The sequence below is a fragment of the Sorex fumeus genome, unplaced genomic scaffold (assembly GCF_029834395.1).
Source record: "Sorex fumeus unplaced genomic scaffold, SorFum_2.1 ptg000098l, whole genome shotgun sequence".
In the NCBI taxonomy this organism is placed as follows: Eukaryota; Metazoa; Chordata; class Mammalia; order Eulipotyphla; family Soricidae; genus Sorex; species Sorex fumeus.
Genome location: NW_026606155.1, coordinates 37,404,732 through 37,431,973, shown reverse-complemented (window position 1 = coordinate 37,431,973; position 27,242 = coordinate 37,404,732). Strand labels below are relative to the sequence as shown.

General features: G+C 37.3%; 1 protein-coding gene and 1 non-coding gene across 4 annotated transcripts in view; one reads left to right on the top strand and one right to left on the bottom strand.

The window, feature by feature from the left end:
- Nucleotides 1–27,242, top strand: part of ARID4A (AT-rich interaction domain 4A) — a 69,400-nt gene that overhangs the window by 12,414 nt on the left and 29,744 nt on the right. For all 3 annotated transcript variants that reach the window (XM_056133329.1, XM_056133327.1, XM_056133328.1), the window contains exons 6-12: nt 5,232–5,311; nt 5,401–5,495; nt 7,976–8,108; nt 15,443–15,522; nt 16,840–16,916; nt 17,814–17,980; nt 26,459–26,531. In XM_056133329.1, coding sequence (XP_055989304.1) covers nt 5,232–5,311; nt 5,401–5,495; nt 7,976–8,108; nt 15,443–15,522; nt 16,840–16,916; nt 17,814–17,980; nt 26,459–26,531 — 705 coding nt within the window. The remainder of the gene's footprint in view (nt 1–5,231; nt 5,312–5,400; nt 5,496–7,975; nt 8,109–15,442; nt 15,523–16,839; nt 16,917–17,813; nt 17,981–26,458; nt 26,532–27,242) is intronic.
- LOC130042233 (small nucleolar RNA SNORA51) lies at nt 14,423–14,555 on the bottom strand. Its single transcript, XR_008795180.1, has one exon. It is a non-coding gene; the product is annotated as a small nucleolar RNA SNORA51 (small nucleolar RNA).

The window sequence follows — 27,242 nt, the reverse complement described above, 5'->3', positions numbered from 1 at the left end:
TTGGAATATAAATATTTGATATGTTGTGGGGCCAGAGAGATTGCCAGAGTGGACTGGATCTTAGGCTGTGCATGCTGGAGCCCAGGCTTGATTCTTGGCAGTGACCCCTTGCATAGTGGGAAGTAGGTAGGCCCTGAGCACTGCTCACTGTGGTTCAAAAACAAACAAAAAAACTCAGATGGTATTTGAAAATTAAAGAAAATGTAAAGGGAAAAATTTGCCAGGAATTTTGCCCGTTGACATATAAAATTAACTCTAGCTGCATACATCTTCAGAAAGTTAAACACTAAACTCTGTTTGATCATTTATATTAACATGATAAAATGCTTATAAGATTCAGAATTTTTCCAAGATTTGTAATTTTTTTTCCACATCAATTGTATCAGATCTCATTTTTTAATTCTATTTAATAGAGCACAGGAGCTTTAGATTAACCCGGTGAAAGAACTGATAGGAGGGATAGTGTAGGTGTTACATGCCTTGCATGTGACTGACCCCAGTTTGATCCCTAGTATGACATAATCTCCAGGAAGTGCTGCTCCTAAGCACCATAGGATGTGCCTTAAACTCCCCTTGAGTCCACCATTGTGGCCCAGATAATCTCTAGTACCGCAGGGCCTGAACAGTACCATGTCCAGCTGGCCAGAAATCACTGGGGTACGGCCACCCAAATCTAACCCTGCACTGTTTGAAGTTGAAGGAACAAAGCAATAGGAATTTTATCTGAGTACTAAATATAAAAGATTCCCTGAAAGGCAAAAATATTTTTTCAAAATTATTTTTATCTATCAAAGATATAATTGGGTATCACTTATCAAAAGCTTGTATCATGCCCTAGTCTCAGATCAGCCTCAACAAGGTAAGACTATTCCCCTTTTACAGATTAAAAAAAAACTGAGAATCAGAAATTAACCCAATATGTCAGAAGTAAGTAGAAAGGATTAAAGCAGAGGTATCAATTGAATACTGAGGAGGAAGTCAGTAATTCTGACTGGATAAAATTACTGTTTTACATAATGGAGTGAAAAAATATTAAAATTATCTTCATATCCTAACCAAAATTAATACTTATCACATAAAAATGATTGTGATAAGTACAGAAGTTTCCCTCGGAAGTTGAAATTAAGGAGTGAGGGAATCTTGACGTTTAAGACACCAAAAGTCAAATGTATAATTACATTAACAGAACACTAACTCTTATGGAAGACCATTTAAACATAGATTAGGGTACTGATTCCCAAACTTAATTTGGCCTACTCTAGCATTATGTTTTAGTGTCTCCCCCAACATAAATTAAATCAACATTGAGTTAAAAAGTCTATTCTACAGAAATGAATAGATTTCTTTGTGGCTTCTCTATTTTTTTTTTCCTTAATGATTTTCATTTGATTCTGTTGAGACGGAAGCTGTCATGAAAGCCCTAGCCAATCAGGGCATTCATACTCAATACATCAGGATCCTCTGTGAGCTGTATTATGGATTCACTACCAGGATCTCACCATTCTACAAGGAAGTGATCATCGATGTCAAGAGAGAGGTTCGGCAGGGTGATACCATTTCACCGAAACTCTTCAGTGCCACCCTCGAGAACGTCATGCAATGACTGGAATGGGAAGGAATGGGAATGAATGGGAATGAAGATAGATGGTCGGCAACTACACCACGATGACATCGTTCTAATAACACCAAACATTAGCCAAGCAGCACAAATGCTGGCCGACTTCGACTGTGAATGTGGAAAGGTTGGATTACAGCTGAATCTCAAAAAGACAATGTTCATGAGAAACAGTCTCGTTCCTGATGTTCCATTCACTCTCAACGGAACGACCATCTCCGAACGCAACAGTTATGTGTACCTAGGTTGAGAAGTCAACATGATGAATGACCTGGTACCTGAGGAAGAGAGCAGCTTGGAACACCTTCAAGAGCCTCGAAGAAATAGCTAAGAGGACGAAGAACCTTCAGTTCCGGGCACATCTCTTCGATTCCACTGTTCTTCCTGCATTAACATATGCCTCAGAGACCTGGGCCCTACAAAAACAGGATGAGAACGCTATTCGGTCTCCCAAAGAGGAATTGAAAGAGCTATGCTTGCAGTATCACATTTCACTCAAATGAGACATAGGATACTGCTGTAGAAGGTCAAGAATCAGGGACGCTGTCTCATTTGCCAAGGTGTTGAAAATCAGATGGGCTGGACACATAATGAGATTTGGAGACAACTGCTGGACTAGAGCTGTTACCGACTGGATTCCATGGGACATCAAAAGACCGCGTGGCCGCCCACCTACAAGATGGCCAGACTTCTTTCGTCAAGACCCTGAACGATCAGTTTGAGGCTCTTTGTGTTCCTAGAGCAAACAGACGCCATTGGTCTACACTAGCCTGCGACAGCAAAGAATGGAGACATTACTGGCACCCACCCGAGCAAATCGATGATTAATGGGAAGTCAAGTGATCAAGTGATTTTCATTAGACTAAATCAGGGTCTGAAATTTTTGTGACTTGTTTTGGTCATAACAACATAAAAACTAAATTAGGGGTCAGAGATCAGAGATGTCACTCTGTTAGCCTTACATCATCGTCTGTGTTTGCCTCCTAGAGTTTTAGCTTTATCATTTTCCCCAAATCAAGTATGTTATTTGCAATATAATAACAAAGATTGTTTTTGCAGTACCCTGCTACACTTAGTGCTACATTTTTGGCAAAGTGTAATTCATTTTATAGAACTAGTGAATTCTATAGAATTTGGTCTGACTTTTTTTCCTTCCTGACTTGCTTTAGTGTAAATCTTGAACCAAAAAAGTGCTAAGTTTAATATTTACATCAGTTATTTTGCTCTTACTAAAATGCTAGCCAAGTCAAATGCCTATATATTTTGTGTTCATTGAAGGATACTTCTGTTGTGGAAATTGTAGAAGAAACTTCTTACCGATGAAACTGCTTCATATTTCTAATAATCTGGGAAACCATGGTGAATAAATCCACTGTCAGTTTTTTAGAGAATCTTGGGAAGTTACATGGCTTAACAAACTTGCATAAAGTACTCAGTACATACCTTTCTGTACCATATCACATGTTAAAAATCTTAAACTCTTTCTCTTTATTACCATGGAGTTAACAGGGTTCCAGGGTAAAACTGTGGAATCCTTTAAAGCACAATACCTTATCAGGAGTGATACCTGAGCACAGAGCTCAGTGGTGTGGCTCAAAAACAAAAACCAAAAAGAGAGAGTGGGGAGGGGAGAGAGGGGACATTGGACAGTAGGCAGGGGACACAGGCTTCTCTAGAGTGGAAATAGGAAGCAAAGAAAGAAATAAGCAAACATGATACATGTTCAAAGGAGAATAAGGGCTTAAAGACCAAGCCAGAAGTATTATTTCTGTATGTATCTGATTTTCATAAGATTTGTACACCAGTTGAGTGAATATGCATTTTCAGTGCCTGGTGTAAGAATTTGGTCGTATAATTTATTTCTTCATAATGCTGGGCCAGTAGTCTTTTGTGAGAGTATTCTCTCTCTCCCCCTTCCTCTCCCCCACTCTCCTCGTCCCTACGTCTTCCTGTAGTGTTCAGGGCTGAATCCTGGCTCTGCACTCAGGGATCACTCCTGGCATGTCTCAGGGGAACAAATGGGGTGTCAGGAATCAAACCTGGAATGGCTGAATACAAGACAGACACTCTACCCACTATAACATCCCTCTGGCCCCATGTACATTTAATTTTTACTGAATGTTATATTTGTTACACATGGATGCCAGCTACTGTAGGAGTTAATTCGTATAAGAAATAGAATCAAAGCAAGCAAACAACAAATCTTTAGTTATAGAGAACTGCTGGTGATTACAAAAGGGGCTGGGGAGCAGGTAAGAGAAGTAAAGGAGGTTACACGTATGGTGATGAATGGAAACTAGACTTTTGGTTGTCGTCATGATGTAGTGTATACAAATGGACTAGAACGATAGCACAGCAGATTGGGCGTTTGCCTTGCATAAGGTTGATCTGAGTTTGATCCCTGGCATCCCATATGATCTCCCAAGCACTGCCATTCCTGAATGCAGAGTCAGGAGAAACCCCAGCACATCTCCGGGTGTGACCCAAAAAGCCAAAATCAACCAACGAAACAAAAATACCTAAATATTTAGTTATAATACTGTATACCTGAAACTTATAATGTTATAAACTAGAATTACCTCACAAAAAAGGGTTTTTTAAAAGGTTAAAAATGTAAATTAGATGTAAAAATCAGTAGATTGCTGAGAAAATAGACTATAAATTATTGAAATATAGGCGGATATAAAAAAATTAGTGATACCATTTTTATTTTCTTGAAATATTTAAATGCTTTCAAATAGTATAAAAAAATTGTACTGGGGTGATAGTATAGCAGACAGAGCGTTTGCTTGGCAGTCAGCCTACTTGGTTTCGATCCCCAGCGTCCCATGTAGTCTCCTTTGCACCACCAGGAGGAATAACTGAATGCAGAGCCAGGAGTAACCCCTGAACATTGCCAGGTGAAACCCAAAAACAAAATCCCCAAAAATAGAAATGTGAAAAACTAAAAAATAGAAAAGCTTCTGTTTAATAATGGCATTTTTTAGAATAAAAGAATTGTGTTTGTTTATTTTAACCTTTCTAAACTACTTTATATCTTCTAGCAAAAAAAAAAAGTTGAATTTTAGAACTTTAGAATTTGGCAGCCAATGCTTTTACTGTCATCAAAGGGTTTCTGGAAGTTAGGTACGCCATTGGTAACTATTATGGGAAAAAAACTGCAAGGCTTTTCACTAACCAAGATTTTATTTATTCTCCTAGGACTGAATGCGATCTATGCTTTCATCAGGTCACTAATCTGTTAAGAATATTATTCTTAGGGATAGAAAATTTAAAAAAAGAATGAAGGGCTAAATGTATGTGGGAGGCCCAGGTTTGATCCTGAGCACCACTGCATGTTCCTCCAGCATCACCAGGAGTGACTCCTAAGTTCTGCCAGGAATGGTCCCCCAAAACTAAAGAACAAAAGTGTGAATGGAGAGACTTAAACAGTTAGGGGCAACCTGTTCTTGGTAGCTACAGAGTTCAAAATGCAGGATATATGTTTTAACGGGCTTTGAAAACTTAAAAATAATGGTTCTTATAAGTATTAAGCACTCGATTAATACAGAATTTTCAGCAGTTAAATTCTTAATTTTAGTGTGTATAACCTTTAAGTATCTTTTGCTTATTACAGTATTTGATGATGGTGATGAGAGAACACTGAGACGCACCTCACTTTGCTTAAAAGGAGAGAGACATTTTGCCGAGAGTGAGGTAAGATTACACAGATGAACTTTGTAGGTTGAATAACAGCTACTTAACTAGAGACAAATGTGATATAATTCTTTTTTTTTCTTAACCAGACCCTTGACCAACTTCCATTAACAAATCCAGAGCATTTTGGAACTCCAGTAATAGCAAAGAAGACAAACAGAGGAAGGAGGTCTTCTCTTCCCATGTGAGTTTTTTCATACACATCAATGTTCTAGTTATTGCAGCAGTAAAGAATGATTTTTCTAAGATGGTTAATTTTGTAGCACTTTATATCCTGATGTTAGATGTTTTATTTTGTGCTGACCTTAACACCTTTTATTTTTTGAGAAAGTAGAAAAGTTTATTGAAAAGTAGAAGAGAAAGGTAAAGGAACTCACCATGTGGAGAGGAATTTGTATAGGACTAAGTTCTTCACAACTACTTTTTTTTTTCTTTTTTTCTTTTTGGGTCACACCCAGCAATGCACAGGGGTTACTGCTAGCTTTGCACTCAGGAATTACTCCTGGCGGTGCTTGGGGACCATATGTGATGCTGGGAATTGAACCCGGGTTGGCCACGTGCAAGGCAAACTCCCTACCCGCTGTGCTCTCGCTCCAGCACCCACAACTCCATTTTTAAAGGGACTATTTTTATTTTGTTACTTTAACAAATCTCCTGATACTATTTTCCTATTTTATTTATCTATACTAAAATTTTTTTCCTATTTTAAGTAGAAATATGTATTTTGGTCTTTGTTTTTGTTTTGGGTCATACTGGTTCGTGCTCAGGAACTACCAGTGGGTTGATGGGAGAGAGGTAAGGGGTACCATGCAGGGCCCTCCTTTCCAAATGCAAAAAGTGAACACTAGTGCTTTGCACTATCTCCCTGATTCAGTTTATAACAATTTTACTTCAAAAAACCTTGTATTTCTAAAAGCTGTAAAAAATAGTATAAGGAACTCCCAATACTTGTCACTTAGATATACTACTTTTTAACATTTTGGTACATTGAATTTTTTATTCCCTCTTTAAACTTAATTTAAAAGAAAATAACAGTACGTTAAATTGAGTTACTTGAAAAGAAGTTTAAGCATTATGACTATTTAATTCTAAATATTTTACCCTGGACTGGCAAGAGTACAATGAGTTAAGCATATGCCTTACATGTGACTGACCCAAGATGGATCCCTGACATTACGTATGGTATCCTGAGCCCTGAGCAGAGAGCTAGAGTCAGGTTTGAGCACAGATAGGTGCTTAAAAAAAAACCAAATAGATGCTTTACCAAAGATAAGGACATTATTACATAATTAAAAGATGATTATAAAATTTAGGAAATTTATCACTAAAATTTCACTGATTGTCCCAGTAATGGTGGTGGCTGGTTCTGGAGGTCTTTGGCTGCCGGAGCCCTGTTTGGGGCGGGGAGGGAAACTCAACCCGCTCCCCTCCAAGGGGCCCCGGCAAGGACAGCCAGGCGCGGGGGCAGGAGACTCCAGACCTCCAGAACCAGCCACCACCATGCCGAGACCACTCTCTGCACACGTGAAGGTACTGGCAGAGGAACAAAGGCATGTGGGTCCCAGGACTGAGATCTCCAAGTCTACTCGGATTGGGGCTGAGCATCCTCCATCCAGATCCTCCTAACTCTGAAAGAGCCTTGAATATGGCACTTTTTAAAAAATCTCAGGGCTAGGATGAAGGAGACGTTACTGGGGCCTGCTCGAGGCAATTGACGAGTAGCAGGATGGTCGTTTCGTGATCGTCCCAGTAATAGTCTTAACAGCATCTCCTGTTCACAACACTACCTCCAAGATTAAGTACACCATTTTGTGAATATGATTATTCTCTTTTAGTCTGAGGCACTTACCTTTTTTTTAGTTTTTATGAGACTGACATTTTTGAAGACTGTCAATCTCATAGGCTTGAAGACTAACTTCAAATTTTACGTGGACAGTTTTTCACTATTGGTTTGATTGCTTAGTTTTCCACATAGGTTATTCAAATCTGATTGGGTTTCTTTTTTTTTTGCTTTTTGGGTCACACCTGACCATGCACAGGGGTTACTCCTGGCTCTGCACTCGGGAGTTACTCCTGGCGGTGCTCAGGGGACCATATGGGATGCTGGGAATCGAACCCAGGTCTGCCGCGTGCAAGGCAAACGCCCTACCTGCTGTGCTATCTCTCCAGCCCCTGATTGGGTTTCTTTTGTCAGATGGGGGCTGGTATTCAAGCAGTTGGGGGTTTATTTAATACAGGGAATCAAAAACAGGGTCTGGCACATGTGAGACACATGTTCTGCTTCTTGAGCTATATTCCAGGCAGACTCTCTCCTATTTTAATGAGTTTTTCATAATCTGTACATAAGAAGTAGACGGACAGTTTTCTAAATTAGTGTATTTGGAATAGTATGCACTTGACAGTGACATAAGATTTTTCTATCTCATCCAGTGGTTGGCATGAGAGCTCAAGCCTGAGTCCTTATTGATCCACTGATGGGAACTCAGAATTACTGTAGACCACTTAAGACTACTTTTTAGCTAGGGAAGTATGTGATTCCAAAAAGAATGAAGATACTTGTCCGCAGGGATCCCAGATTAGAAATAGAACTGTATGTGTGAAATTCACACTACTTTGACAGTTTCAGTGATGTTAAGATCATGATAAAATTATTCTAACTTTTAGTACTGAAGATGAAAAGGAAGAGGAAAGCAGTGAAGAAGAAGATGAAGATAAGAGGCGTCTTAATGATGAGTTATTAGGAAAAGTTGTAGGTGTGATGTCTACATCTGAGAAGACTGAATGGTATCCTGCTTTGGTAAGTAAGGGTTCTTTTCAGTTAATTGAATATATTTTTTTAAAATCTTATTTATTTACTGTTTTTTGGGCCAGTGATGCTCCTGGCTCTGTACTCAGGAATTACTCCTGGTGGTGCTCAGAGGACTATAGGGGATGGCAGGGATCAAACTAGGGTTGGCCGTGTGCAAGACAAATGCCCTATTCACTATATTATCACTCTGGTCCCTTAATCAACTATTTGAAATACTTATTTACATAGATTTTTGTTTGTTTTTTGGGCTATACCTGGTGGTGCTCAGGGCTTATTCCAGGCTCTGTACTCAGGAATGATCGCTGACTGTTTGGGGGATTATACGTGGTGCTAGGGATTGAACCGAATTTAGCTACATGCAAGATAGGTTCCTTAATCCTCTGTACTTTCTAGTACTTAAAACAAAGATTTTTTTTTTAGATATGCAAAATATTCTGAGTTACACAAATTTAATGTTGACTTCATTGCAATGTTGAATCCTACTCAGGTCTCACATACTTAATTTCTTTTATTTTTGGTTTTATTTTTTATTATAATTTTTTTTCCACTCATAGCTGTGCTCAAAATTTACCTCTGGCTCTGAGCTCAGGGATAAGTCATGGTAGGTCTTGGGGAACCTTAATGAGGTGCCAGGAGTTGAATACTGGTAAGCTGTGTGCGAGCAAGCACCTGCCCATTGTACTCTCTCTTCTTCTTTTGTTAGTCTATTTTTTGGTTATTTTTGATTTTTAAAAAGTGTTTGGTGTTAGGTCTTATTTGGTGGTGCTCAGGGTTTACATCTGACTCTGTGCTAAGGGATCTTTTTTTGAAAAAAAAATCTTATTTATTTACTGTTTATTTACTCTTGGAGGGCTTGGGGACCGGTTGGGGAGCTGGAGGTCAACTTGGGCCGGCCGCTTAAAAGGCCAGCACCCTGCTCTCTGTACTGTTGCTCCAACCCTTAAGTTCTTTATTATTGGTCATTTTGGGGGGGGATCTTTTAGGTTTTTTTCAAAGTATATCTAGTGGTCTCTTTACTCTACCCATTTTGTACTTGACCTATGGTAACTAACCTTCATGTTTCCTTAACTTGATTTCTGAATTTTTCCTTTACTAAATTCATACTAATTTTCTTGAAGTAACTTTTGAATTATTTAAAAATATTCATGTAATTGGGATGATCCCATTCTAAAGGTAAAGGCCCTCCCGTTGATCGTCGATTTGCTCCAGCGGGTCCAGTAACGTCTCCATTGGAGACTTTGTTGTTACCGTGTCTGGCATATCGAATACTCTCGGTAGCTTGCCGGGCTCTCCGAGAGGGGTGGAGGAATCGAACTCGGGTCGGCCATGTTGGCCGCTTGTAAGGTGAACGCCCTACCCGCTGTGCTATCGCTCCAGCCCCGGCAAGCTACCGGGGCCCGCTCGATCCCATTCTATTACAAAGAAATAAATCAAATCTCATGAACTGTCTTAGAGGTTAATTTTGCATCTTTAGATGGGTATTTGAGATCATCCTTAGCTTACTGTTTTCTTTTTTTTAATTCAGGTTTTTATTTTTTCTTTTCGGCAGGAGAATTGGGGAGAGGGGTAGTGTTAGGTCATACCTGACAGTGCTCATGGACTGTTCCTGGCTTTGTGCTCAGGATTGACCGTTGACAGTACTCAGAGGACCATATGTGTGCCTGCCATGTATTTTGAACTAGTATTACTGCTGCCATAGCAGTATACAAAGCAAACACCTTACCTCCTATATTCTCTCTGGCCCATATTTATTTATTTTTTTGACACCTAGTTAGCTCAGGGGTTATCCATGGTTATATACTCAGGAATTACTCCTGGTGATGCTTGGGGGACCATATGGAATGCCAGGAGTTGAACATGGGTTGGCCATGTGAAAGTAAGTGCCCTTGCTTGCTGTACTATTGCTCTGGTGCTTAATTTCTTTATTATTGATAATTTTGTGCAAGGCAAGTTGTCTCTCCAGCCCATATTCATGTTTTTTTTTGATTATTGCCTATATTCGGTACTTGCCTCCTCCAAAACTTTGCTTTGCTTTAAATCAGTCTCTTGAGAACTTATAGTGCATTCCCCTTTGACCTGAGTTCCTTTGAAAGAAGAGACTTAAAAAAAAAAGAAAGAAAGAAGAGACTTGTAACACATTGCCCTCAAGAAGCTTACTAGACATCCCTTGAAATATTACAAATAAATACACATCATATGTTATTAAAACACTTCTGCTATACTGGGGTTGGAGAGATAGTACAATGGGTAGAATGAGAAAGTACAATGACCTTACATCAGCCAACCCAGGTTTGATACCTGACATCCCAGGGGGTCCTCTGAGCACTCCCAGGAGTAATTTCTGGTGTAGAACCAGAAGTAGTAACCATTGAGTATCACTAGGTGTGGCCCCAGCAACCCCCACGCCCCCCCAAAAAAGTTAAAACCAAAAACTATTTTTGGTATAGACACTTGAGTGGGATAGAGTATTTATAAAAGAACAATATACCTAGACTGTGGAAATGGTAGACTTTAGATAGCTTGGTAGAAAAAGTAATTTCTGCCTATATGGGAAGGAATAAGGAAAAGGGGTAGATAAGACATTATATCATGAGATTAGTAGTGCTTGGTAAATATCTATCTTTCCCTTCTCCTTTCCTAAATATCTCAGAAAGCAGTCCAGGTCCCAACTTTTCTGCAGTCTCTCCTAACCACTCTATTTTTATTTTTAATATGGCCACAGCCAGCAGAGTTGATGGCAGGCCTGAAAGGCCACTCCTGGGATACTCCAGCTGCAGATGTCAGCCTGATAGTTCAATGCTGGGCACCACAGGGACTACCTGCCTGGACGGGGAACGTGGCGCCACAGGGAATGAACTTGGGGCTTTGAATGTGTTAAGCCCTTCTGTTCCACTCTAACCTAAGTATGATTTTTTTTTTTTGCATTTTGATACCACTTATATCTCAGTAGATATAATTTAATAAATTAAAAAAAAAGATTTGGCACGCATCATGTTACTAAGGACCATACAGTAGTGGATCTCATCCCTGGTCTCCTTATGAAGCATGTGCTCAAGTACTTTGAGCTATCTCTGTAGATCTCCAGTAGTGATTTTGTCACAAAATAATATCCTGAGTTACTGTACAAATTTTTCAAGAACTGAGGCCCTGCTTTTACGTTTCGTTTGTGCAAGTAAATTATTTAATTCTGAGGTAATAGATTTACTTTATCTATGGTAATTCTTTATATAGGAAAATTTTGATCATAGTTCTTTTTTTAATTGGAATTTCTTTTGTCTTCTGGGCCATTGCATGGTGCTTAGGGGTTACTACTATCAAGTTGCTCCGGGTTAATTCCCAGTGGTACTCAGCTGACCTGACAGTGTCAGATCAAACTTGTGTCTGCCTCAAAACAAAGTATACACTTAGTTCTGAGAGCTGTCTTTCTGAACCTCTGGATAATTGTTTGAGTTTTTCAGTTACAGGTAGACAAGTAAACAGGTTTGAATTCAGAATATTTAGGTCGTAATTTGCCAAGAGATTTGTTTTTAACAAATTCCTTCATTACTCGACAGATTTGTCAGTGACATAGAAAATAAAATATGAGTAAGACAACATCTTAATTTGATATTTTATAGTTTAGCATAGAGAATAATCCAAGTAGTGCATAATATAAATAAATGAAACCATGAATAGTCAAAAATATGACTCTTGTCCTGAGAGAAGACTCTTGTCTTGAAAAAAATCCAGAGAACCTTTGATAAAACTTGTGCTTTTTAACTGAACCTTGAATAAAACAAAGTTATTAAGTAGAGTTGCAGAGTTGCAACAGAACTTTCTTAGAGGAAATGAGATTATTAAAAGTAGAGAAGCAAAGTGCTTGTCCTGGAATTGACTTTAGTATCATTTTTCATTTTGGCTAAGTTTTAGATTTGAAGAGTACTAGGAAGTAAGACCTGGAAGATAATTTGGATCTAGGGCAAAAGGGGCTTTAAAAGTTCAGCTTAGGTGCTGGAATGATAGTACAGCAAGTAGGGTGTTTGCCTTGCATGCAGCTAACCCAGGTTCAATCCCTGGCATCCCATGTTAGTCCCCTGAACCCTCCAGGATTGATCTCCAAGTTCAGAGCCAGGTGTCAGCCTTGAATACTGCTGGGGGTGGTCAAAAAAAAGTTCATCTTGAACTAAAGGGACTGTTGGGGTTAAGTTCTTCTTCTTTTTTTTTTTTTTTTTTTTGCTTTTTGGGTCACACCCGGCGATGCACAGGGGTTACTCCTGGTTCTACACTCAGGAATCACCCCTGGCGGTGCTCAGGATACCATATGGGATGCTGGGAATCAAACCCGGGTCGGCCGCTTGCAAGGCAAACGCCCTACCAGCTCTGCTATTGCTCCAGCCCCCTGAGGTTAAGTTCTTGCCTTGCTTGCCATTGATCTGGTTTAGTCTCCGGCACTGCATAGTTCCTTGAGCGCTGCCAGGTGTAGACTAACACCTCTCACTCATTTTTCCTTCCCCTCAAAAGATAGAGTCCATCTAAGGATTCTTAACATAATTTTGCACAGAATTTTGCAAAAGAGTGACATTTGAGTTACGCATTTAGCACTGTTAATGAGGCGGTGGTATGTTGGATGGGTTGTTGGAAAGACTGGGTATGGCAAGAATCAATTTGGAGATCTTTAGAATAGTTCACAGGTGAGGTATTTAATCCTTGAGCTGTGCCTACTAATCTGATGCATTTGCTGAAATACTATTTTTGTCCCGGTGTTGGGTTGAATCAGTATTTCCCAAAGTGGGTGGTAACAACATCCTGTGGGGCATTGGGTTGGGAATAGTCTTGGGTGAGGTTGGGGTGCAGTTTCTGTTTATTCACTTAAGGTAGATTTCCATGGGGTTGCTGAATTATTTTCTCCTGAAAAGGGAGCAGCAGGTCAGATAAGTTTAGAAACCACTGGATAAAATCCTACTCCTAGGTGTTTTTATGTTTTATGGTTACTGGCATTTCTGTGCATATTTTCCCTTTTTTGTTTGTTTTGTTTCTTTTTTGTGTTTACTCCTCTATACACTGTTACCTCTTTGAGGGCTGATATAATTGAGTATTAGTCTAATAGGTACCAGCACCAAATGAACATATGGTGTTCCCTTTGTTGTTAAGACAGCTAACATGTTTACCAAGAATTTTAAATTGGGGCCAGGGAGATAGCTCAAATGGTAGGCATATACTTGGCATGTCTGAGATCTTGAATTCTTTCACCTGTTCCTTCCCAATCCCGGCACTAATTGTTCTCCCTGCACCTTTAAGAGTGGTCCCGAGGCTCCCCCCTTGAGAGGGTGTAATACTTGTTTTTTTAAAAAAATAGTAGGTGGGGCCAGAGTAACTATAGTAGGTAGTACACTTGCCTTGCACGTAGGCAGACCCAGGTTCAGTCCCTGGGATCTCAAATGGTCCTCCAAGCCAGCCAGGAGTGATTTATGAGTGCACATCCAGGAGTAAGCCCTAAGTACTGCTGCATGTGGCCCCAAAACAGAAAGTTGAAGTAGTGTCTGAGAAGATTGTTAAAGGGGTAGAGTAAACATTCAAGGCTATAAACTTGATCCCTGGTGCTGCTGTCCCTTTACCCCCAGCACTGTTGAGTGTAGCCCTGGTGGCTCCTGAGTACCACAGGGATGTAGTGGCTGTTGGCACCACTGGGCTGAACAGCATCTTCACCAGATCTGCCACCCAATCTTCAGGCCTACCACTTCTAAGTCAGTTGTCTCTAGGGAGTGACCCTGGGCTTCAGGGTAGCTTTCTATGACCACAGTCCAGGAACTGGTGCCAGTCCACAGTTGTAGAAAGACCGACAATCTCCTGGGTTAGAGCTTTGGTGCTGTGGATGGGTCTCTGCCAGACAGGTGCCAGTCTGTAGGTGTCAAAGGTCACAACCCCACTGTAGGGCACAGTTGCAGAGGCCCCTTCACCAGTCAGGAGCTTTGTATAGTAGTTTTAAGTTTCAGAACAACTTAAAATCGAAAAATGAGAATGAAATTAATTTCCTTAGTTTGCTAGTTGTAGTTCATGTGTTCACTGCTCCTGTGTTGGTCAGTGCAGATACCTAACATTTCCATTGTGTATATGTGTGTTTAGTGGAAGGGACCAGTGTTAGTGGGGATAAAGTGCAGGTACAATTCAGTATCTTATTTGTAGACTTTATTTTATTTTTTAAATTTTTTAGTCACTCTGGTCAAAATGGGGGAAGAAAAAGCAAAGCCATGGACTGAATCCACCCACACCCAGGCTTTGCCTGGAGGAAACAGAAACTGATTAATTTCCAACACTCCTCAAGTCCATGTTCCCCATTCACAATATAGACCAGTCAGAGGGCCTAGACTGGGTTGTATTTGGGGTGGGATTACTATTACTCCTCTTTCTATATAGTTAGTGTAAAGAACACAGTAGACTTTAATTTTTTAAAAATAGAATAAGTTCTGGGAGCTGAAGCGATAGCACAGTGGGGTAGGGCTATCACTAGGGTAATGTTACACTGTATCTTACAATGAAAAATATATTTTAGTTATCTTCTAACACATTTACAAAGTTAAAGATCAAAATTAATTAAAAAGATAAGCTCTATAAAAATAGTTTTTTTAAAACATATATATTCAGACATCTGTTATTTCTAGAAATCTAAAGAAGATTATTTAAGAATTCCTCTGTTTTGATTACTGGTAATTGTACATTCTGTGGTAAGGAAGATGATGTAGATGTGTTTTTATTTCATACAAATAGCCTGATTTCAATAAATCTTGATTCAAGTACTGTTTTTGAGAGATTACAGGAGATATATACCCAACTATGCTTGGGGTCCACTTCTGGCTTAGTGCTCAGAAGTTGTTCACAGCAGTGCTCTGGGGACCATGAAGTGCAGAGAGTTGAATCCAGGCCCTGACACATGCAAGGCAACTGCTCTGCCTCTGAGCCAAAATTCTACCCCATCCCTAATTGAACATTTTAAAATATTAAAATATGCCAAATTTTCATCATGTCATTTTATATTTTGAGTAACATGATAAATATTCAGCACAGAGTAAGACCTAATATTTTTAAAGTATGTTCACGTTGTAATTTATATCTTGTTGCTTATTTTACAGTCTAATGGCTGGAAAAATTAAATATCTGAAAAACCAATATACTAAATAAAAAATATAGAGTGGCTCTCTGAAGTAATTTATTAGTAATGAAACCTATTGACCAAAAGCTATTTCTTGTATAATTCTGAGAAGTTAGAGGATTCAGAATTATTCTTCTAAAAGATACTTATTTGAGTAAGGAAATAGGAGTAAATCATTTCTTCTTTTATATTTTAGGTAATATCTCCCAGCTGTAATGATGATATCACAGTGAAAAAAGACCAGTGTTTAGTTCGATCATTTATTGATTCTAAATTGTGAGTAATGAATCCCGTAATAGTGTTACATGGGTGAAAAAATATGGAATCACAATGATAAGACTCCTCCCTTTCCAAGACTATTTTGAAAAATCTAATTATTTCATGAATTAAGTTATCTGATATGTTAACCTTTTTGTAATACAAGTTATTTTAAACAGATAAAACTTAAAAAAGCTCAAAATGATGTGAGCATAGAATTTTAAAAGTTTAATGAAGCATGGTATTGATTTATTCTTAATTAGAAAAGGTCTTTTTGTGTGTGTGTTTTGCCCAGGATCTAACCCTGGGCAAAATTATTAACCCAAATTAATAATTTGATGATGTGACTAAAAAGCAAGACTGAATATTTCTTTGTGCCATTTTAACAGTTTAGAGTGTATATTTACTTTTTTGCATGTGTAAGTTAATTGCTCTGTCTTTGAGCTATATACCCCCTGGCCTATAAGTTCTATATTTCTATATTTTTACCGTATATGTGTGTGTTATATATATATATATATATATATATACATACATGTATACATGCATATAATATCGTGAGCTATGAAATTTACTTTTTTGTATGATTTGTAGTATGATAGTAATTATGTTGACTTTTTAAAAATTGATAATCAGAGTTTTAAATTTTCTTTAACCTCAGATTTTGTTTCCAGAAAAAGATATAGAGAAGGGTGGGAAGCTGGAAGGTGATCTTGAGAAATAGGTGGAGGGATGCTGATGGTGGGTTTGGAGTGGAACACTGTATGCCTGAAATCATTAAGCATTATAAAGCATAGGATCTAAATACAAGTTAAAAATGCATTGTATTGATTGGAGATGTGGCTCATTAGTAGAGTGCATGCCTCACCTGTGTGAGGCCACTGGGTTCAACCTTAGCCCTGGAAAGAAACTTTTAAATACATAAATGAATATTGTTATTAGTAAATAATGTAATGTTACACTGTATCTTATAATGAAAAATATATTTTAGTTATCTTCTAACACATTTACAAAGTTAAAGATCAAAATATAGTTCTGTTCTTTTATAAGAGAAACATGGTGCTGATATAAGCTACCTCATACTTCATGCACTGAAGTATACTTATATGAAACTCTGAAAGTAGTATACTCTGAGTAGTGAATCGTTAGAATGAAATTAGTAGAGTTGCCTGCCTGTATTATCTTCTGTCCTTAATTAATTAGGATAATGGATCATTTAAAAACATTTTGTAGACAAAATAATTTTCATTTAGAGGATTACATGTTTCTGTGCTAACATAAACTATTTAAGCATTGAATTTTATTTAATAATGGTTCCCTTCCTCTTCTTCATAGTTATTCTATAGCAAGAAAAGACATCAAGGAAGTAGACATTCTCAGTCTACCTGATTCTGAACTCTCCGCTAAGCCAGGTAAAATAATCAAAGAAGAATCAATTAATAATTTGATGATGTGACTCTGAATTGTAAATGGTGACTGAAAAGCAAGACTGACTATTTCTCTGTGCCATTATAACAATTTATAGTGTCTATTTACTTGGTTTTTTTTTTAGTGTTGGATATAGAAAGGTTTATTGGAAAGTAGAAGAGAAAGAAACTCCCCAGTCAGGGAAGAACTTAGTATAGAACAAAATTCTTTTTTGTCTGTGTGTGTGGTAGGGTTTTTTTTTTGTTTTGTTTTGTTTTGTGGTTGTTGTTTCTTTTGTTTGTTTTTGGGGCCACCCATGGCAGTGCTCAGGTCTTATTTCTGATTCAGAGCTCAGACTTGTGGGGACTATTTGGCATACTGGGGATCAAACCCAGGTTGGCTGCATGCAAGGCAAGTGCCCTACCGCTGAACTATCAATTGGGCCCCATATTTACTCCTATTTGAGGTCTTTTTTTTTTTGTTTTGTTTTTGGGCCACATCCGGCAATACTCAGGGGTTACTTCTGGCTCTGCACTCAGGAATCACTCCTGGCGGGGCTCAGGGGACCATATGGGATGCCAGGGATCGAACCCTGGTCGGCCACGTGCAAGGCAGGTGCTCTACCTGCTGTATTATCACTCCGGCCACTCATGTCTTTTTTTTTTTTTTTACATCTGAGTAAAATATTTGGAAATTTTCAGTAAGTTTTACATTTAAAATTTCTAACAGTATTTCCTAGAGTAAAAACAGTATGACCTTTTAATTATAAAATAGGTTCAATTCCTATTGCATCATTGCAGACATTGGCAGTTGATTCTGAATCCAGGTTCTTTGATAGTGAGTAGTATGCTTGACTGTGAACTATTACCATAACTTCTGAAGGACTTTCTTTTTTCTTTCAGGGCTGCAGAAAGCAAGCGTCTTCATAAAAAGTAGAGTTGTTCCTGATAGCTGGAAAATGGATATAAATGAAATCCTTGAGTCATCCAGTAGTGATGATGAAGATAGTCCAGCAGGGGAAAATGAAGAAGAGAAGGAAAAGGAGACCAAAAAGGAAGAAGAAGATGTGGTAAGCATAACTTCATGCTTGTAACATATAAAAATACTTTCAAGTGAAAAAAAAAATACCACCGTATTGTAATGCCATTTGTTTCTATCTTTTCTATCACAGCTTGATTTGGGAGATAATACATTTTCCTTAGTTTCTAGGTTAGTGGGTAAATCAAAACTAATTTTTAGTGGGCAAGGGGTTGCAAAGATCGCCTTTTCTCCTTGCTTTTCATAAAAAAGATTGCAAGAAAGTACTTTTAGATCAAATAATCAACAAGTGGAAACTTGAGTTCTTCTAGTGTCCTCTGAGGAAGAAAGAACAAAATGTGACATTTATGTATGTAATTTTAAAGATGTGTTTATAAGTTTAAATTGCTACTGAATGAAACAACCCATATTTTAATTTACAGGTGAGAAAAGTGTAGTTCAGAAAGATTAAGCACTTTTCTTAAACTCAGTAAGGTGTACAGAGATTTGAGTAACAGATCTACTGGTCTGTCATCAAAACTTCACCTCTTTCAGACCTTGCACAGTATCTTAATGATAATGTGGATTAAAAAAATTCTGTTCAAACCCAAGGAATATTTCAGTTCAGTTTACTAAATTATAAAAACAATTTTCTTTAGAATATTACCGTATCATTAATATATAACTATAGGAAGTCGTCCATGGAGTACCACATAATTGCTTACATGAATACTGCTGTCAATTCAGTGTTCTGTGAAATAGATTAAATTTTTCAATATATTTTTGGTTGTTATGAGGTAAAGGTTTTAATAGCAAGACAAAGAGAATTTACTAAAAAGGAAAACCTAGCTGAGCATGGAAAATTTTTGCTTGGAAAATGTGGAATACTTGTTCCTGTTTTACAGATAAAGATAAAAACTTATGAAATTAAAATGAGTATATTGCATGTAATAAAGGGTATGCAGTATTTTCCTCTTCTTACTTCCCCTGCAGTATTTGATTTTTTGCACTCTGAAATCAGAATGGCGGTTCATACTTACAGGCTGCCTACAGAGTTGCCATAGTAACATGGTGTTGGTCTTAAGTGAGCATGCTCGGAAAGACAGGAAGGTTTAGCAGAGGCTTGGCAGGTTGCCAATGGAGGTTTGCCAGATGCTTTGAAATGGGCTGTCTTTCTTTTCCTTTCATGTAATGTCTGATTTTTATGTGGAAGAGAATGTAAGTAGTGCTGTATAACCCTGCGGATGCTGTGCACTAAGAGGGAAAGCAAATATTTGCAAGTCAGACTGAAAAATGCTCAGACACTGTACTGATTAAGTAGAAGGGGAGTCTAACCATTTTGTATTTGAAAGAAAATGCAGCATATAGGTAAGAATTATCTTTTTGGTATATTTAGTTGTCATTTTGTTTACCAAAATGAGGTTAAATAAGAATTTTAGATATTGATAATGTGGCTGGTATGGCTGGACTTGTAACCAAGCCTAATTGTTTCTTGTAAAAGAGACCGTAGGAGTCTATTTTTAGAATATCAGAGGATGAAGGCTTTTTTTTTTCTGAAATATAAGATAGATTTTGAAGTGAAATGACAGTGGGATATTGTGGCAAAAGTCAGACTTAAAGACTAAATATTAAATGTGATTTATGTATTTTATCTATAATTATTTAGAGATTATATGTTTTCAGGGTAAATAGGCCACATTTTTAGGGTGTGAACTGTGACAGTCTAATTTTGCATTTTATTTTTCCTTCAGATTATCATTTTTTAGGGTCTGATATTGCCAAATATTATAAAAAGGTGTCCTTTAATTTTGCTAATACTTTTAATTGATGTCCCTATTAGAATGCATTTTCCTTGTTCCCCACCCCCCAGGAAAAAAAACTCTGAAATCTTAAACAAAGAGGGTGAAAGATCTTTTTGGTAAGATTTCAAATGATGGCTGTAAAATAGAAAATAATAATTAGTGCTCTTATTACAGCTGCTAATTTTATAAAAAAATCATAATGTTTTATTAAAGATGTGAGTACACATTAGAGTGAAGAGCAGAGGCAAGCTGTGTTACCTATTGTTAGTTGGTAATAAGTATTTTTAAAAATGGGAAATCTTTGTAAGGATAGTATATTCTTAAAATGCATTAAAATTATGAACATTTAAAAAGTGAATCAGGATACTTTTTATGTATTGAAAAATAAAAGCAAAATCATACAAGATAACCAGTGAATTATATGATAATTATTGTAAATTCTGTTTCAGATGATCAATTCCCAATCATATACTTCAGTGGATTACTTAATAGAAATGACTATTTCTTTTTCTTTGGCCATACAGGTAGATTTTATTGGGTGAGATTTTGTTTGCTCAGAGAAAATCTGCTGCATTTCTTGCTCTTGGATTTAAGATTTACTTGCTGAATCATTCTAACTTTTCTGGAATAGTTATTTTAAAAATAATAATATATGTGTAAACTAAAATGCACTTTATTTAAAAATTAAAAAGGAAAAAATTGGGTATGGTATAAAAATAAGTCAAAATTTGTAAAGCCGGGGCCTACCTGGCTTAGTCATTATAGACCTACACTGCATAAGGCAGGCTAAACTGCTGTATTACATTATAGATAATATTCCCAAATTGTAATAATGGTGCTGTGCTTTTCATGAAGTGAGTCTTGATTTACAGTAATCAAAGAGATCTTTTAAAACATTATATAAAACACCATGATAGTGCTTTTAGCTTGTACTATGGCAAGCACATTGTATGTAGTGGAATCGTACAAGTGTTAAATAATTATGTAGTATTAGTGGGCAGTGAACATTGTTTCTCCTTTTAATTCTTTGATCATAAACTTGGTAAAGAGAGTAGGAATGTCATGAGTTTATCCTGGAGGAGCACCTTTTTCACTTACTACTATTTTCAGTTATTAAGCATTTATAGTGCAGGCTTAGACTATAAGAAATACATTTTGTATTGATACTGGTTTTGAAGATTTAACTCTGACATTGGTAATTAGATTTTCAAAAGCCCTTAGAGAATATTTTTGTTGATATTACTTTGGAGGCTATTTTTGTGAGTCTTGTCAAAAAAGTTTTATATTAGAAAAATATTTGCTGTCTTTATGAGATTTGAAATATAAAAGTTCATATCACTATCACCCCGTTGTTCATCGATTTGCTCGAGCGGGCACCAGTAACATCTCCATTCATCCCTGTCACGTGCCAGTGTAGCCTGATGGCATATTGGGGGCTCTTCCAGGGTCTGGGGAATGAGGACTATCATTGTTACTGTTTTTGGCATATCGAGTACGCCACAGGTAGCTTGCCAAGCTCTGCAGAACTTATAGAAGTTCATATAAATATAAATGATTTCAAATAATCATTTACATCTCTAACTTACAGTGTGTTTGGATGAGTATAGGAGATTTCTCTAAGGATAAAATAGGTGAGAATTGAGTAGTCTTAACTTTTTTAGTTTGGAAATATTGACACCCATTTCTAGGCTTTTCTGGGTTCACTGTACTATTTATTAAGTAATGTTAATTCTACTGCAATAGAAGTTATAATGTGCTTGAGTTTTTTTACTCGTGGAAATATTAGTAAATATTTTTATACTAATATCAAGTATTATCTGTGCATATTTGTGCTTTTTTGTGGATCAGTGGCAAAGGCATTTATGAGTGGTCTCCAAAGATCACTTTTATTTTAAACCTGTGGTAAATGCTTAAAACTCAAGAAAACTGTTTATCAGGTTGATAAAATTTATATATTGTGAGTATTTTAGATATAATAACTCCAGTTGTCTTCAAGTGTTTCTAAGCATACCTTAAAAAGAAAACCTTTAATGAATCATAGATTTTCATGTGCATTCAAACGTAATTTATTTGGTAGAGTCTTAATTTTAACCTATTAACTAAGCAGGTCAAATGTCCTAACAGGTTTTAGCAAAACCTTCTTCACAGTATGTGCATAAAACTCTATAATCAAATCAGGGTCACCTTATCAGATGAATATTTATTGCATGTTTGTACATATGAATAGAGGTACCTTTACAAGAAAGAAACACTTTACAGATGAAAGAATTCTGAGGTTTTGGTTTTGGGTTATATAAGGAGTTTGATTACAAAACTTAAGACTTGATGGTGTCTAGACCAAATCTTGAAAAAACCCTGAACTCTTTTCTCTACAGCATCTTTAATTGACTCCTTTTCATTAGGTTTTAAAAATTGACTAGCTTCTCTCTCACCCTTATGGCAATATGTCCAGGTTCTACAAATCTTCTGACAACCCTTCTAAATACTCCTCTTTTCTCAAACTTAAGAGCCTGACTGCCTTGAGTTGTAAGCGTTGTTGTTTCTTGACTTCCTAGTCAGTCTTTATTTGGTTAGCCGCATTCGATGGTGCTCAGGGTTTACTCCTGGTGTGCTTGGAGGAACTATATGGGATGCTGGGGATTGATGTGTGCGGCATTGTCCAATCTCTCAGGCCCCATTTTCTATTCACTCTTAATTTCCTGTAGTATGTTTTGTGCTCTTATCACAGTTTAAGCAACTATCGTAAGGTTACCAGTGACCTTCAAAAACTTTTGTGCTAAATCCAACAGTTTGTCTTTATCTTACTTGACTTCTTGATAGCCTTCAACACCTGTGATTTACCTTCTTTCTAAAATCACTTGACAGGGATCTGATGAGGCAGTACAGCATGTAAGACTTGCATGTGACTGACCTGAGATCAATTTCCAGCATCCTGTATAGTCCCTGGTGCACCTAAGCACAAAGCCAGGAGTAAGCCCTGAGCATTATTTGTGTAACTCCAAACCCTCCCAAAATAAGCAATAAAATCACTTGATATTTATACTGTAATTATTTCTGGTTTACTTAACTAAATGATGTCTTGACTTCAAATCTATATATGCGTCAAAGATAGCTCTTAGCTCAAGACCTGTGTATTTTAAGTTAATAGTGTTTTCATTTTGTAAATACTCATCCTGATTTTTGTACAAGACTGTGTCCTTCTTTCCTAAGCCTAGCCTTTTTCTGGATGCTCCTGATTCATTTGTGTAGAAGCGCCATTCACCCAGTTACCCAAGCCAGATGTATGGAAGTCAGTTTTCTACTTCCCTCTTGCTTGAGATTCTAAATCTACCTATTTGATAACTCTCACATTTGTATACTTTGTTCTTTGCCATCCTGGTCCAAGCAATTTAGTCTCTTTTGCCCAGACTTTGTAGTAGTAGCCTGTTCTTTGTGTGTTCATGTTGGCCCTCTTCCAGCTAATTGTCTGTTCTGCATCTGAGATACATGTATATATATTTTTTCTTTTTTGGTGGGGTGCCACATCCAGCCTACCTGAGAGCTTATCCTGTCTCTGTGCTCTTAGGGATCACTCTGAACTCTGCTCAGGATGCCGTCTGTGGTGCCAGGTATTGAACTAGGTTGGCATTTGCATGACAGGTGCCCCCTGAGTATATTTTTTAAGCAAAAAAAAAATATATAAATGTGATTCCTCTTTCCTCTTGAAATAAATTAGCTTTATCACATAGAAGTGGCTGTAGTGCTTATATCATTGTATTGAAATAATTGTATGATGACCAGAGTTTCTCATGAAACAGCATTCTTGGAAATCCGCTGACATTTAAATCAAATGCACTTAAACCACTAATTTTTTCTGTAAGACTATATTTTTAATTACTATTTATCAAGGCTGGTTAGATGGTACAGGGCTTTAGGTATTTGCTTGGTGTGCAGTTGACTGTGGGTCAATCTCTGGCACTGCATATGGTTCCCTGAGCACTGCCAGATGTAGCCAAATCTACACTTCCACTCCCCCCAAAAAGACCAATTTATCAAACGTTTGGTACAAACATTTTGTTTTCTTGGTTCGATTTTGGGGTCATACTCAACAATTTTTAAGGACTAACTTTTGGGTCAGTGCTCTGAGAACCATGTAATGCGAGGAACTAACTGAGCTCTCTTCAGTCCCTAATTACTTGCTTTAGGAAGAAACTTTTATTTTAAAATAAAATTTTGCCGCTAAATTTTTTTCTTCAAAAATAATTGATTTTAGGTTCGGAGGGATAGTGTAAGGGTTAAGACATTTGCCTTGCAACCCCCTGACCCTGGTTTGAACCTCTGGCACCACATATGGTCCCCTGAGCACAGAGCTAGGATTAGTCCCTTAGCAGCCAGTTGAGACCCAACTCCCAACCTTTAAAAATGGTGCTTTTAGAATATACTAGATACAGTAGTCTTTGTTTTGTTTCTTTTTTTATCAGTACCCAAAGGTGCTTAGAGGTTGCTTCTGACTTTGTACTCATGAATGACTTGCAGCGCAGCTCAAGGGACCATATATGTGATCCTGGGGATCAAGCCCAGATTGGCTGTGTGCAAGGCAAGCACCTCAGCGGCTGAACTGTTGCTCCAACCCTAGATACAGTAGTGTTGAATCATATAAGATTATAAATATTAGGAACGAGTTATTAATTTGAGGAGAGAATATTTTGATTATGGGAATTGATAGTATAATCTACTATCACATCAGTTTCTGTTTCTTCTCAAACCAAGTCCTTTTTAATACATGAAATGATGCTTGAGTTACAGCATCACCTTTTTGAAAAGGTATTTATTTTAATAACACCGAAAAAGAGGTATCTAAATTCACATGGGGGAGTGGGGCACATAACTTTTATTGTTTTTATTTGTTTTGGGGCCACATCTGACTGTGTTCCAGATCACATCTAGTATTACTTGGGGGGACCAAATGCAGGACCAGGGAAGACTGTTAACAAGGCAGATGGCTTAAGCCCTGTGCTATATCTCTAACCCCTAAAAACTGACATATCTTGGGGTTGGAGCAATAGTACAGTGGGGTAGGGCGTTTGCCTTGCATTCGGCCAACCTGGGTTTGATCCTGAGCATTCCATATGACCCTTCAAGCATTGCCAGGAATAATTCCAGAGTACAGAGCTAGGAGTAACCCCTGAGCATCGCCCAGTGTGAACAAAAAAGCAAAAAAAGTAGCAAAAAAACCCCCAAAACAGTCACGCCCCCCCAAATTGTCATCTCTTATTTGAACATTTAATGACCCCTGTAGTAATTATTAGCTTTGCGTATTGCTAAATTTTGAGGCTTACTTGAACTTTGAATTGTTTCTTTATATATTTGGTAAAACTAAAAGTACTAAATTGTTATAAATAATTCCCAATATACCAAAAATACTCAAAAATCATATAGCATAGGTATAAATGTTAACTAGAAAATTACATTTGAGTTCTATTTTGAGGATTATTAAGAAAGTCATGTTCTTTTTTCCATTTTATCATTTTTATTATCATGTATGCGATAGCACAACGGGTAGGGCGTTCGCCTTATAAGCGGCCAACATGGTCGACCCGAGTTCGATTCCTCCGCCCCTCTCGGAAAGCCCGGCAAGCTACCGAGAGTATTCGATATGCCAGACACAGTAACAACAAAGTCTCCAATGGAGATGTTACTGGGCCCGCTCGAGCAAATCGACGATCAACGGGAGGGCCTTTACCTTTTACCTTATTATCATGTATGCAAAGTCTGATAAGTTACTATTCTCAAACTTAATGTCTGAAAGCTTTATAAAAATCAACCTAAATATTATTTATGAAACTATTAACAGGGTCTTCCTGTGCCAAGGGTATATAATATTGTGAAAGTCTCACAAAATAAGTTTATTCCATAAAAAAAATCATAAATTCCTTTATCTTGGTAACCTCACACTTTTAAATATATATATGTTGATAATTTTTTTATTAATTCTGAATATATTATTAGAGATTAAGATCTTTAAAGGGTTCTATTATCCTTTGGATTGTAAACAGTAAATATTACTCAAAGTTGCCTTTGCTTTAAAGGCCCAAAATCTGATTTTCTAAAAAACAATATTCTAAATTAGAATAATTTGTGGAAGAAATCTATCATTATTTTGTTTCTCCATAGAATTACTAAACTTTTTCCAAATACTAATTTATAATTGTCTATCAAAGAAAGACAGTTTTTGTTTTGGATTTTAGCAAATGAAAATAAATGCCTAGCAGTGATCAGAGGCTTCTGGAAGTGCTAAGGGATTGAACAAGGGTTGGCCACATTCCAAGGCAAGTACCTCAACAAAAAAGAAAGTATTTTATTACAACCCATAATCTAACTGGGATGTGGCTCAGTGATAAAACACATGCCTCAAATGTGCAAGGCCCTGAGTTTTTAAAGTTGGTATCACACACACACACACACACACACACACACACACACACACACACACTATCCACTTACACTAGGAAAAGAAAGCGAAAAATGTGAATACTTACCTGGTAGGGAAGAAACCATGATCACGCATGTGATTTTACTCACAGTGAGGACTGTCTATTATCCTTTGGTATGCTGATATCTGTGATTTACCTAAATGTAGGAAACTTTGCTATTGCAATTGGTGAGAGCATTTGCCCCCTCTCTTTTTTTAAAAAGTGCCTATTTTATTATAGTTTCAATACATTTGTATTTCTATTTTACCTTTACAGCCTGAGGAAGAACTTGATCCTGAAGAGAGGGACAACTTCCTCCAACAGCTTTATAAGTTTATGGAAGACAGAGGTATTTTTATGCTCATTATTTAAAAATAGTTGTTTCTTTTAGTTTTATATTCTAGATTTACGACTTATTTTTGTTGTAATTACAGGTATATAGATTTAGATTTCAAGTAAAGCATAAGAGAATTGATTACATCTGATTATCATTTAGAATAAAACTTAAGTTATTATAATGTCTGTTTTGTGTTAATACATACCAAAAAGTAGTTTTGGTATCATTAAATGTAGTCTCCCTTGAGACTTATGAAGTAAAAAGCATATATTTGATATAGAAAGTGAAAATTTTTTTATTTTGGTGTGGGGGTTAGGGTCACACATGGCAGTGTTCAAGGGTTACTTGTGGCTCTGCTCTAAGGAATATTTTTATGTTAATCCTCATACCCATTGATTACTAATGCTGTTATTTGTGGCAAGTAAACTAGTCTGATCTTGGATTTCAGTAAATAATAGCAGGTCAATTTTTTTTTTCTTTTTGAGTTACACCTGGCAATGCACAGGGGTTATTCCTGTCTCTATACTCAGGAGTTATCCCTGGCAGTCAGAACAAATAGAAACTCTATAAATCTTTGTACTTCTTTTTCATTTCTTTTTGGATCATACCCGGTGATGCCAGGGATTACTCCTGGCTCTGCACACAGGAATTACTCCTGGCTGTGCTTGGGGGACCATATGGGATTCAGGGGATTGAGCCCGGGTCGACTGCGTGCAAGGCAAA